The sequence below is a fragment of the Lates calcarifer genome, linkage group LG23, assembly GCF_001640805.2.
Source record: "Lates calcarifer isolate ASB-BC8 linkage group LG23, TLL_Latcal_v3, whole genome shotgun sequence".
In the NCBI taxonomy this organism is placed as follows: Eukaryota; Metazoa; Chordata; class Actinopteri; family Centropomidae; genus Lates; species Lates calcarifer.
In genome coordinates, this window is record NC_066855.1 from 16718989 (window position 1) to 16732862 (window position 13874).

Below are 13874 nucleotides of genomic sequence, written 5' to 3' on the forward strand. Positions count from 1 at the left end.
GTTAAACATGTCTGTGTTTTTCAGTCTAAAAATGCAGTTAGTCATTTTGTCTACAAAATCTTTTTCTGTTGTTGATGTTGCGTAACACTGAAGACCTAAATCAGGCAAGGTAACTCTTTATTTTCATTTCAATCTCTTTAAAGACACATTATTTTAGATTAGTATTTTTTTGTTTTAATGTTTTATAGCTGTATTTAATGTGTATTTTTTTTTTATATTTTCTTTGTTTTTAGTAAACTTTAACTTGTTTTTTATACTGTAACTGTGTCTAACATATGGTCATTACTGATAATGTGCTTTTCATCAAATTCTCTGAAATTATCTTCATAATAAAGCACATGTTCTATCAGCAGGGCTTTTGCCCTTTTCAAGACAATGTTGACTTCTAGGGAAAAATCTGCCCATCCTGTACAATAAGTGCCACATGTTGACTACATGTGGAATAATGAACCCAAACAAGGTATTTGAGGACTTCATGTTTGTCCCATTAAAGCATAAAACTCTGAGTGTAGTCCACTTTATTTTGTTACCACTTTTCTTTGATCTTGGTGAACACGACTACGACTCTACAGCCATGCTCACTGCTCCGTGAGGCTTTACTTAGGCATAGTGATTTTATCCCATTCATATCATATTGTTTAAACTGTTTAAACTACAAGCAGCTGAGGGGGAAAAATGGTCGAGTAGGAGAATTTCTGACACTGATGATCTCTTCTAGACGTGTCAACAAACTGTTGGCAGAAAGGCTGCAAATGCAACACACCCGGCAGGAACATCAGAATAAAATCTAGCACTTACACTAATACAAACACTTCAGCTCTTTTAAAATTAGCTATACACTGTATCTGGTTTCACTTTGCAACAAACGGCTATGAAAACATAACAAACACGGCTAATTTAGGTTTTCTGTGACTACGAGATTAGCACTAGGGCTAACCAACTTTAATACTTGCATGCACTCCAATACGAGTTGGAACGAGGCATGTTTTTTTCTCTTCTTCCCATTCTGACGATATGCATCTATGAGCTAATCGCTAATGTCAGCATACTAACACGCCCACACTAAGAATGCTACCATACAAATGTTCACCATTTGGGATGATGGGAATGTCATTATTTTTACAGGTATCTGGTCTTAAACAAAATTACTGGACAAATTAAAACAGTTTGGACCTGATAATGCCACTAGATGAAAAGTTAAGAGATCATTTAAGTTATTAAAGTTGTTGAGACCATAATTGTGAGCCTTATGTTGGTGCTAGAGGTTTGTTTAAGAGAGCTCTCAACTATTGTGTTACAGTTATTTACAATTACAGACATGGCACCAAACTGCTGGTGAATAAAAACCATAGCTTCAGCCAGTACAGTTGGGGTATAGGTTTGAGGTACAAATAATTTGGTTGTTCAGAAGGACCAATTGGTTTGGACCAGAGTTACTTTAATCATGCACACAAATACTAATTTCAGCATATATTTGTACACAAAAGGGTAGTGATGTTAAATCCAATTGGAAGGTATTGCTAATTAATTTAGCAGTCTCCAATTAGGACTCAACTTTAATCGATCTACTCCACAGCCTAGATGGTGAAATGAATACTGCTGGGTATGTTCGTAGTTCATAATGTTCAGGTGGCTTTTCCTCTCCTACATCTTGGTCCAATTTCAAAGTTGCTGTCTCTAGTTGGATGTCTCCACACTGCTGACTGTGTTCACCGCTTGGATGACATGCACCTTGTTGACCTCCCTCTTCTTCAGCGTGCAGCTAAAAACCTTCCTGAAGCCTTTGCGGAAGTGCTTTGAGACGAGAGCGTAGACGATGGGGTTGAGGCAGGAGTTGGTGTAAGCCACCAGGTGGGAGAGGATGCGGAGAATGTAGGTGGTGTGGTTGAGGGGGAAACGGCCAAACCACATACAGAGGATGACCAGGTGATGAGGGAGCCAGCAAAGGCAGAAGAGAATGGCAACGATGATGATCATCTTGGTGACTTTACGCTTGGCCCGCCGGGACTCAGACATGTCCTTTATAGGGTCCACGCTTGGTCCACAGGTACCGGATGGTGCGAGCGTAGGTGAGGCTGAGCACCAGGACGGGAATGAGGTAGCCAAAGATGAAGGTGCACACGTCCATTATAATGCGTGGTTTGGACTCCCAGGCAGGAATACACACCACGGTGCCAACCAGGTCCATCTGTGTGTAGTAGCTCAGATACGGCCCAGAGAAAACCAAGGCCAAGGCCCAAACCAGACAGATGGAGGTGAGGGCGTTCTTTGGTGTCCTCATCTCCCTGGAACGAAGTGGATAGCAAATGGCTAAATACCTGTAAGAGCAGAGGGCAAACACGTGATCCAAGTGTTCATTACTGATATGAGCTTTTATTCAATCTCAAATGAATCTGTGATAAAATATACTAAACTCAAAGTTCACTTATTTGTTTTCCTCGAGCGTTAAGTTTTAAATATCACAGATTGACTTTTAGATTAAAAAAAAAAATCCAATGTTTGTATTAAAATGCCCGTTTTAAAAACCCACCAGAGCTATTTGTTTGCCTCTGACTTTGACAACCACCTAAAACTAGACTTTAACCTCTAACTCTCTATACTCTGCAACATTAAAGGGAAATTGGAGACGTGACTTTAGACAAATACTTCTTCAGATTAACATGTTTTCCTTTGCTGGGAACAACGTTATAAGTGGAAAACGATCATTTAAAACAGGATGCAGGAAATGATCAACTCAGATCACACTGATCTGTCCATGAAATCGGTCTTTGGGTGTGTTGATGTGCATTCCAGGACACAAATTGAGCTTAACTGCCGATGGTGGTTATGTTATTTGTGTGGTTTGTGGTTACGTGTGCATGCATATATGTGATGATTTGAGAAGAGCAGAGGGAGCGGCTTTAATGCTCCAGAGTTACAAATTAATTTGTGTTATTTTACAGCAAAGACATGAAAAGATGAGCATTTTCACAACAAAGCCTTTAAATAGGAGTGAGGACAAAGGCAGTAAATGATTGAAACCTTTTACCCTTAAAATGTTATTTTTCTTTCCTTTTTTCTTTGTATTTTATTTACTGCATTTTAAATCTCTATCTATCTATCTATCTATCTATCTATCTATCTATCTATCCATCCATCCATCCAGCCACCTGTTGGTATCAATTTATAGTAAGTCCAGTGCAATATTGACAAAACATCTACAGAAACAGTGACTTTATATGATTGTACAGGCTGCAGGTGAGTTATAAAGTTTTATGCGTAGAAACACTTGGAGCTTGTGAAATGCAGTGGACGCACCTGTCCAGGGAGACAGCTGTCAGGGTGAAGATGCTGGCGTACATGGTGAGGAAAATGATGAAGTGCACGACTTTACACACCACAGGTCCGAACACCCATTCATCCAGCGTGTAGATAGTGGCTTGAAAGGGCACGCAGAACACAATGAAGCACAGGTCCGCGATGCCGAGGTTGAGGATGAACAGGTTGGTGGTTTTGGTGTTCATCTGCCCGTTGCGAAACAGAACCGCGAGGACCAGGGAGTTTCCCACGGTGCCGACCAGGAAAATGAGCGAAAACCCCAAAGAAATGACCACCGACTCCGCTTTCCAAGAGGATGAGTTCACCGAGGACAGATTCATCTTTATGTTATATTCATTCATAACTCACGCGGTCCGATTTCTGTCCAACGATAATGACTCCCGTGCAGACGCGCGCCTCATTTGCGCGCAACATTTCCACATCCAGACGCAGCAACAGGCGACAGACCCGGAAAATTCATGTAATCTAACAGTGATAGACACAGCTACAGTCAAGCTTTGATCATCTGCTCTCTCCCAAACCCACTCTCTCTCTCTCTCTCTGCCAAATCCTGACAACTTTTAAATGTCACTGTCAATGTCATGTACTTAACATGAAAATATTTTTCTTTGCAGGAACTAATAACCGGCTCTATCTTTGAAATGTCATCTTCAATTAGACGCTTTTAGTAAGATTTTTTAAATTAAAGTTTGCACAACTGAAAAGGAAATAGGAAAACTAATTATACAGATTGAAAACAACAGTGATAAGAACCTTTCGAAAGAATCAGACAACCCGCATTTCTCCAGACTAACATTAAAGTGCACTAAACAATGATTTTTTATGGTCACATATAAGCTGCAAAAATAGACTACCAGGGGCACAGTATGATGTCTCTGTTAGAATAATAACCCAGCTGCTCATTTTCAGTCACCTGTTGCTTCTGTTTCTCCTCAGCCTGATGAGAATGAGACCAGTCTGCCCTCCCGTGGTCACACCCGACCACTGCAACTATGTTGTGGTTCTAAGAAGCAGCAGCTCTATATTCCCATAAGAAGCCAAGATATTCTCATAAATCCTGTCCAATTATCTTTCACACTGAGAACCTTTACTGCTGTAGTAATGGCAAAAGTTACAAGTCAAAATTGTACTTATTATTGCAGTATGACTACATTTACATGCAGAGTCTGTTTGTTTCCTTTGATTTTGTCAATTTCTTGTCAATAAACTGTAACCTTACTGGTTGCAAAACAGGCATGTATATGTGTGTATTGTTTTGATGTGTTTTATTTCCCATTTACAATATAAAACAGAGAAAAGCAGCAAATCTTCACATCTGAGCAGCTAGAACCAGAAGATTTACACAGAGAAAATGTCCCAAATAATGAATCAATTATCAAAATGGTTATCATTTAATTTATCTAAAATAACTGATCTAATTGTCTTGGCTGCAACTTCAACTGCAAAAACTAAGTGCGAATATTGTACCTCCAATAATAATAATAATTGTAATCAACATCTGGATAGACAACTATATCAACTTCATGTTGTTTAGTTGTATAGGTTTTGGACAATAATGTCAATATCTATATAACTACAACAACTACTACTACTACTAGCAGCAATTCTGTGAACAGAAACACCTTGTTGATGAGAGAGGTCAGAGGAGAATGGCCAGACTGCTTGGAACTGACAGGCTACAGGACTCTTAATAACTGTGGTGAGCAGAAAAGCATCTCTTGAGGCTGATGGGCTATAACAGCAGAGGACCACATCAGGTTCAACTCCATAGGTTCCAAAATGTAGCCTGCTCTGATGAATCTGAGTTTCTGCTGAGGCAGCAGATGGTAGGGGTCAGAATTTGGCATCAACAGCATGATTCCATGGACCCAACCTGCCCTGTGTCAACAGTCCAGGCTGGTAGTGGTGGTGTAATGGTGTGGGGAATGTTTTCGTGGCACACTTCAGGCCCCTTAATACCAATCAATCATGGTCTGAATGTCACATATCTGAGAATTGCTGCTGACCATGTTCATCCCTTTATGGCCACAGTTTACCATCTTCTAATGGCTGCTTCCAGCATGCATGCAAAATTTCATGAACAGTTCAGTGAACTTCAGTGGCCTCCCCAGTCACCAGATCTGTATACATTAGAACACCACAGGGATGTGGTACAACTGGAGACTGCATGAATGTGCAGCTGACAATATAATCATGTCAACATGGAGCAGAATCTCAAAGGTAATTCCCAACATCTTGTGGAGTCCATGCCAGGAAGAACTGAGGCTGTTTTGAAAGCAAAGGGAGGAACTACCCAATATTATCATGGTGCTCCTGATAAAGTGCTCAGTGAATGTATGTAGTTACCATTTATTAAATCAGGAAAATGATCTTTATAAACATTAGAAAAGCAAAATAAGCTACAACATAAATCTGATTTTACATGGTCGTAAAATTAATTATTGGACAAATTCACATTTTGACCTGATAGTGGCGCCATGTGAAAAGTCAGATGATCTCTAAAGTGAATACAATTTCATGATAATCCATCCAACAGATGTTTAAGATATTCTTATTTGTTTAGAACAAAGTGATGTAGAAACATCTAAGCATTAAGATCTGACTACGCCCCCCCCCCCCCCCACACACACACACACACTACGTCCTGTTTGGCCTGTCTGCTGTCTGAATCCCCTCATCCTCATTTTCTGACTCACATTTTCCCAACACTATGCATACACTCACAGAGCAGAAGACACACACACACACACACGCACGCACGCCTGCAGACAAGGACACATTAACCTCCTCCAGCAGCTGTACAAATGCAAACACCCTCACTTGACTAAATTTAACAGGTTGCTTTTTTAATCCAGGAGTATCCAGGAGGAAGCAGCCGCCTTGGTGCGTTTGTTTCCTCCTCTGGGAGTCTGAATTACTCCATGATCAAACATCCTTGATGTCTGAGGAAGTTCAATAACAATCAGAGATGATCTTATTATTTATACTGTACAGTATGTTGATAAACACAAACCTGTCCTGGTGATGCTCATTCCCAACATCACAACCTTTGTAATGCTAACTGTTATTTAATGTGACTTTGTGATTGTTTTAATTTAGTTTCTTTTAACATTTTCAGAGTATTTTAAAAAATATTATCCATACATGTTAAGAGATGGAGATTTAAACATATTATGTTTTATGAAATTGGCTGAAAATTGGCTCAATATACTCTATATTGCTGCATCTACCTACAACTCCTGAACTTTTTTTCTTTTCTGTTGGATCTTCATCAAGAGAAAATGTTAAAAATGATGATCGCGCTCATACATATCTGCACTAACCAGCTGAACAGTTCTGAAAAATACAAAACAAACCGACCGGTGTTTAATGATGAATGTGTTAGTATACTTATACCTAGTGCTTTTTATCATGTCCCATGTAGTTTTTGAGGATATCTATTTGTATATTTTGGACTGGTGTACTTTTGTATGCATATAAAATTATTTTGAGATATTTATCACTCTAGATAGGATGGATGGTTAATCACACCTGTAATCATACAGCCTGTCAGCGTATGTGCTAACCATTTTTAAACATTTTGACTTTAAGATCTTGCAAGGATTGAAACATCATCCATTCTTCTTTGGCCAAATATCAATCATCTTTTTCTCTCACGTTCTGCCTTTATTCTTCTGCTGGTGAATGTCTGCTATTTCCTCCTGCACTAATTTCCTTGGTCACTTCCACTTTCCCACGCCGATAAAATTCGGCATACACAACTCTGACGCCACTACACCTGACCAATGATCTTTCTGCCTGCGTTTCTTTAGCCAATCAGTGTCTAGACTCCAGGGGACCCTGTCCTTTCTCCTGTATTCATAATTGCCACCGCTTAACGAAGAACAGTTCTTCCTAATGGCTTTTTTCTTTTTTGTATTTGTGGTCATTGATATTTCTCATGCAAATTTCTGTCTGTGTTGCATGGTAATAGTTCTCCTGTCTGCCAGCAGATGGCAGCAGAAGCACAGTGAACAACATCCAGACTGTATTGACTGAGTTCCCGCTGTGGCCCATTACACACAGAGATTTCATCAGTGGATGTTGCCTCAGAAGAGCTACAGATGGTGCTTCATGTTTACTCCTGTCGCAGCATCCACCAATCACTTCCTCAGAAACCAGGGCACTTTAAACTTCTGTGATGCATTAAGTCATTGGGTTTTCCATGTGTCGGTCCTGCCTGGTCGTGATAAGAAGAAGTTACAACTGACGAATGACGACCTTGTCTTCGCTTGATACTCCTCTGAGAGCATTTAGTCAAAGCCGATGAAGCGTAGGAAATGATACAAGAGTAAAGTTGTGGCCGGCTTGCAGCTGTTGAAGCATTGCGTGCATCAAACATAATTCATCCAGTGTGTAATTTTAGGCTCTGGGAAACACCGAAAAGTTAGTTGGAGAGTTTATCTATGACTGTCTTGACTGGTTTGCTATCATTGCAGGAGGTAATGCTCAGAGGTATCAGATCAAGACTAACCTGAGTCATGTTGGTGATACTGTCTGCTGCACTGAAAACCTTCCTGTTAACCATGAGGGAAATAGCAGGAGCGCCCCAAGCAGGAAATGACATCATTGTTGGCTGGGCAGTTCAGGAATGTTGAAAGAAGCCTGCTGGGTGAGAGTGGTGACTAGACGCCACAGGCTGGTAGTGGCCACACATGGGAATATTTGAACTTTAATCAGAAGAAATAATTAGAGTCTGTGTGAACTGGGCAGGTGGAGGCAATGGGCTCTGACCAGGAATGAACAACATGGACGGACTGAATGCACCATTACCTGAAACAAGACGGCTGCAGCGGATGAATAATTATAGAAACTCCTTCTGGATGCCTTAAAATATCTCATGTAAGTGGAAATGTCATTGGAAATCTTAACAAAAGGGAAGTTGGACTGATTTGACACTAAGAACTCAGAGTCTGAAGGGCTCACCAAATTAAATAGTAAGACTTTTTTAAGACCTTTCTACTGCTGCACAGGATGCACAGTACTGTTTTCAAGGTCATAGCAGTCGAAGGATGATGAAAAACAAACTGCCTACAATTATCTATGAAGTACATGAATTTTTGTTTCTCAGCTGCAAATGACAATAACTCCCACTAATATAATCCTTCAATTAACATGACCTGTACCCATGGATTGGATTACTGAACAGCCCTATTGGGCACAGGCCCAGGGGCCCAAAGGGGCCAGAGCCTTAAAACTTTGTTGTGTTGTGTTTCAGTGTGGGGGACCTATATAGGAGGATGGGAGGCCTTTTACTTGTCCATGTCCAGGGACCCATTGTTTCATAATACATTCCATGCCTGGGCACAGATAAGCTGTAAACCTGAATGGTGGAATAACTGATTAAGTAAAGTAAATAATACATTTGTTAATGTCAGTTTCAGTCTAAGTCTTAAGTCTAATGAACACTTGTTCATTGTGAATTGATGAGCTTCCTGGCAACTGTCAACAGCAGGCAAGAAAAAATATTTAAGACCTTTGCAAATGAAATTTAAAACTTTTGAATACCTTTTAGGGCCTTTTTTGAGGCAACTGAATTCAAAGCTTTTTAAGACTTTAAGACCTGCAGATACCCTGGAACTGTGGGGTGAGGAGTGCTCGAGGATATGAACGACCATGACGCTCATTCTGTGTTTCCTATGGGCCACAACCCACACATCATGATTCCCTCATTAAGTACGACTCCAACCCACAAGTGTCAACACTTGCAGGGAGGCAGATCGAGAAGTAGTGACCTCAAAACATCTGCTCTTTACAACAACACAGCGCTCCGCTCATCCGCTCAAACGGCCAAAACCCCTCATGACAAAACTCCACAGTGTTACAGAGGCAGATAAACCTCCTGGTAACGGTCATTTAGGAGCACTTGCACACACACATACAGTATACACACATACACACACACACACATCCTCTCAACTCCCTGCCGCCTTGCCTTGCTGATAGTCCCACACTTTATAAATAGCGTGCGCTTTTAATATGCGCGTGTGTCCAGTGGATAACGTCAGCGCTTTGGGAGAGAGGCTCAAGGAGTGTTTCATTATAAACCTGTACCATTAAAACTTGCTGGCTGGGTCTGGATTTTGGCTCTCACGTCCCCTCTCAAACTTTTATGAGGCCAGTTATGATTCTAAATCGATGCAGGAAACTGAAATGGAGGAGTTGGGCAAGGTAAGCAGTGCCATGACCTCACGAATAAAAGGTAGTGTTGGTGATTATGTGGCTATTTGCATCATCACATATTGTATTGTTCCACTTTGAGGGTCAATACTGCACATACCTTTACCTACAGTGTAGTTCTTAAGCATTACGATAGTGTTGACTCCAGCAATTTGGAAGTGGAAGTATCCAAAATATTCAGACCCTTTACTTAAGTAAAAGTACTTCTATCACACTGTAACAACTGTCCATTACAAGTTAAATATATATATATATATATATATATATACACACGTATGTATAATATTAGTTGTGTAAGTTCCATAATATCATTAGATCATCATTATTATTAGACTGTAAGCAGCATTTTACTGTTGTAGTTGATTGAGAATGAGAAAATATTAGTCTATATTATATATATAACTATATTATATACTGTTTAATGTACAACTTATATTAATTCGTTTTCTGTGTAAAATCTAAATCTGAAAATTAACTAGTAGCTCAATAACAAATAAAGTACAAGCACCTCAAATTTGTACTTCAATGTACCCTGCTACATTCCACCACTGAAATAACTGTGCGACTAAAATGCCAACTCTCAGCATTAATTTGAGGTTGTTCACATTCATATCAGATGAATAGTGTGGCCCTTGTTTTATAGAAGTGAGAGAGCAGAGTTTGACATCATATTTGCTACAAATTTCCAAAAAAAAGTCGCACAACACAGAGTAAGGACATGTCATCATCCACAGTCTAACAGCAGGTGAGCTAAACAGCTGACCAGAAAGTGAGCTAATCAGCTGACAAGCATGCTAACCAGTTAGCAAGAGGACTATTAACAGCTTTCAAGCCAACAGTTTCCATCAGCTCAGTGCAGTTATCACCGGCTGTGTGTGTGTGGTTCATGACATCTGTAAACTGTGGTAGATTTACTCACCCCACAGCTTCACAGATCGAAATCAGGTCACAACCACTTCACCCTAAAAAAGCATCTCAGAAATGATTCTGTATTTCCAGTCTAACAAACCACATCCACCTCCCGCCATTTTATGTGAGTGTGTGAATCACGGATATATTAAGGGAGCTGGATATGATACTGAAAACTAAAATTTTCCCCTTGTGGTCACTTGTGGTATTGCAACAGAAAATCCCTTCCTTCCCTCTTTGACAAAAACTTAATTTTTGAATGTGTTGTTGATGTTCACTGTTGCATGGCACAAAGAAAATACAGGAACTACTCACAACTGAAAAAAAAAACCTAATAAAAAGATAAAATAAAAATCTGGGTCTCGGGAAATATTAATGAATTCATTTTAAAAAATCACTAGTCAAGTCACATTCTGATTGATGCCAGATGGCACACTTTTCACACATTTCATGTTAGTAATGACCAGTAAAATATGTTGATACTGTTTTTGCAATTACAACAGTAAACCATAGAAAGTAGTATAGTCAGTACTGTATACAATTAGTATGTTCTGAGGTATAGCACTACAGTCAAAACAATAAAAAATCATCACTGTCCAAATATTTACAGACCACACTGTATCTATCTACAACATGACATGACAGAACGCCAGAACCGAGTCTCTGCATCACAGTTCAGAGGTCACAAAGGTCAAGCAGCGAACTATGCAGGTGCTTTAGAGCTGCAAGAGGAAGAGGAGAGGGAAAAGCGGAGAGAGTTGTGAGAGAACCACAATCACGCAAGCTGCGTGTGGTTTCCAGCCTCTTGCCAAGATCTCTCACTCTCTGCATCCCAGACTTTCTCCCTGAGTTATCCAATCCCCCTGTCATCTCCACTGGCTGCCCTCCCCACTCCCACTCTCGACCGCACACAAATGGTTTGAATAAGAAGTCTGCATGACTGGGCTGTGGCTACAGATGAAATCCTGAAGAGTGATAGTTTACTTAGCCTAAATACCCCCGATTAGACAAATTGAAACATTGTTGTTATGCGGTGGAAACTCAAGGACCTATTGGCCGAGTCTGTTCACCCCGTTCCGGAAAAGGCTGTGCTTGCGGACTTTCGTCATGCGAAAACCACAAGATCTGACACAAGTGGAAAAAAACAAAACAAAGAGGAAAAAAAGCTGCAACAAAATCAACTAAAATTCTTCACCAAAACAAAAACTGTAAAACAGAAAATGAACGTTGTCACATAGAGATGATTCACAAAGGAGGCAGGCACACGCGACTCAGGCTTCTGTAACTACTGAAAAACATGTCCGACCACAAAAGTTCTGTCCTGACTTATGGTTCGCCTCATGATGTCACATTTTCCTCTCATTTTGAACCTCTCCAGGAACACAAACAGGGTCCGCATCAATGTGCTGCTCTGAATTGATCATAAACAACTCCTCTTGAAAATAAAGAAATCAATCATAGTGTCACACTTAATGAAGAAATAATTCAAATACGATTTAAATGACTTAACTTCCGATTCCTTCAGTGTTTAAAGTCAGCCAACTGTCAAGCCTCCTTCATCCCATTAAAAGCTGTAATTTGTAAGGCCGTGGAGACCTTTTTCTTTTAGCTACTTAAATATTACAACACACACATGCACCGCACATGCACACACTTGGTAATAATACACCAAAATTATTTTACCAGACTGGAGCTAAACAGCAGTGGAGACTCATAAAAAGGAGCAGTAGCTGCTTCATTGGCCAGCGGACTCCGTCTGGCCGGGCAGTCTGGTGTCAGTGCTCAGCGGCTGGACTCAGCACTGGGAAAATACAGCCACTCAAACTGGAAGAGCTGAGGGAAGAATTTGTATTACCAGCACAGTTCCTGTGTTTGTCAAGAAGTCAATAATCAATTAATCCATCACTCAGAAGTTACTTGCCAAACAATTTTGACGACTGACTAATTATTAAAACCATTTATCATGCTGAAATATCAAAATGTCTCTAGTTTCAGCCTCACAAATGTGGAGATTTTTATGCCAACTGTGTCTCCTCTAGACAGTTGTGTAGGTTATGCAAGCTTATCTTTGTTAGTGTGTGTTACAAGCACTCCAGATTGCCCTTAGGTCTAGGTTTGATAGCATATGTTAATTTTTTTTATACAGTATTTGCACTACCTTTAAAATTTATGACATTTATGAGTCCTACATTATTCACCCAATCCATCAACATAAAGTTAATCACCAAAAATGTTGATAATTGACTAATCTTTAAAGACATTTATAGTCTGTTGCAAAAATGTTCAACTGACTCTGGTTTCAGCTTCAAAAATGTGAGAATTTACTGCTGTTCTCTGCTCCATATAATGGTAACATGAACATCTTTGGGTATTTGACCATTGGTCAGATGAATCAAACCATCTGGAGTCATTATGGACATTTGAAAATGTATTGATCATGAAAACAATCATTAATTACAGCCCTAGCGTGAATAACAAAACTACAAGGATATATGGCCATCAAAAGTCATACTGTCTCATCTGCCGGGTAATAGAACTCAAAAAACAAGAACATTGTTAGTTGTGCTAGTGGCTAGTGTTGGTCAGGCCAGCACTTTGGTCCTGAGTAAAATATTGCAACAACTGTTTGATGTTTCTGTGCAGACACTCATCATCCCCAGAGGATTAATCCTACTGACTCAGGTGATCACCACAAACAAGTAGACATATTTGAAGTTTAAAATTTTAAATTTCTCAACAACTATTGGATGGATTTCCATTTGGGTTTATAAAAACAGTCATCATCCCCTGAAGATGTATCCTCCTGACTTTGATGATCCCCTGATTTTTTATGTAGTGCCATCATCAGGTCAAAGTTTTTACCTAACCAGTGAAATACCTCAAAGATGAACTGCAATGAAATTTTCTTTCTACATTCATGGTCCCCAGACAATGAATCCCAAAGGCCCTGTCCTTTCTTTTAACACCACCACGAGGTTCACATTCGCAATTTTGACTGAAGTATCTCAACAACTGACTGGATGAATTGCCATGAAATTTGGTTCAGACATTCATGTTACCCTCAGAATAAACTATAGTAACTCAGGTGATCCCTTAACTTTTCCAACTTTTAATTACTTTGCAAAATCATATATTTATTATTTATTTATTTTATATTTCTTGGGGTAAATGAAAAGAAAAAAATTCAGTTTGATATAGCCTGAGAATGCCAGTTTCACCTGCAGAACTAAGGAAAGACACGAACATCCACTCACATTACGTCACTTCACCCCCTGCTACATCCGCAGACCTCTGGGTTATATTCAGGCAGTCTGGAATTATGTTGCCTTGATTTTGGTGCAATTACAGCGTCAGGGCCTTAAATTAGCCAAGTCCCCTTGGAGGCTAATGTAAGTCTGTGCTGTATGTGTGGCAACTGGGGTCTTTCA

The 13874-nt window shown here is 39.8% G+C and overlaps 1 protein-coding gene across 1 annotated transcript; it reads right to left on the minus strand.

Moving 5' to 3' along the window:
- Window positions 1-295: 295 nt before the first annotated feature.
- Window positions 296-3793, minus strand: LOC108892029 (galanin receptor 2a). The gene is given in 3 exon segments (XM_018689457.2): window positions 296-2037; window positions 2039-2318; window positions 3298-3793. Coding segments are annotated over 3 exon segments (1002 nt in total). The 5' UTR covers window positions 3660-3793; the 3' UTR covers window positions 296-1677.
- Between the last annotated feature and the right edge of the window lie 10081 nt (window positions 3794-13874).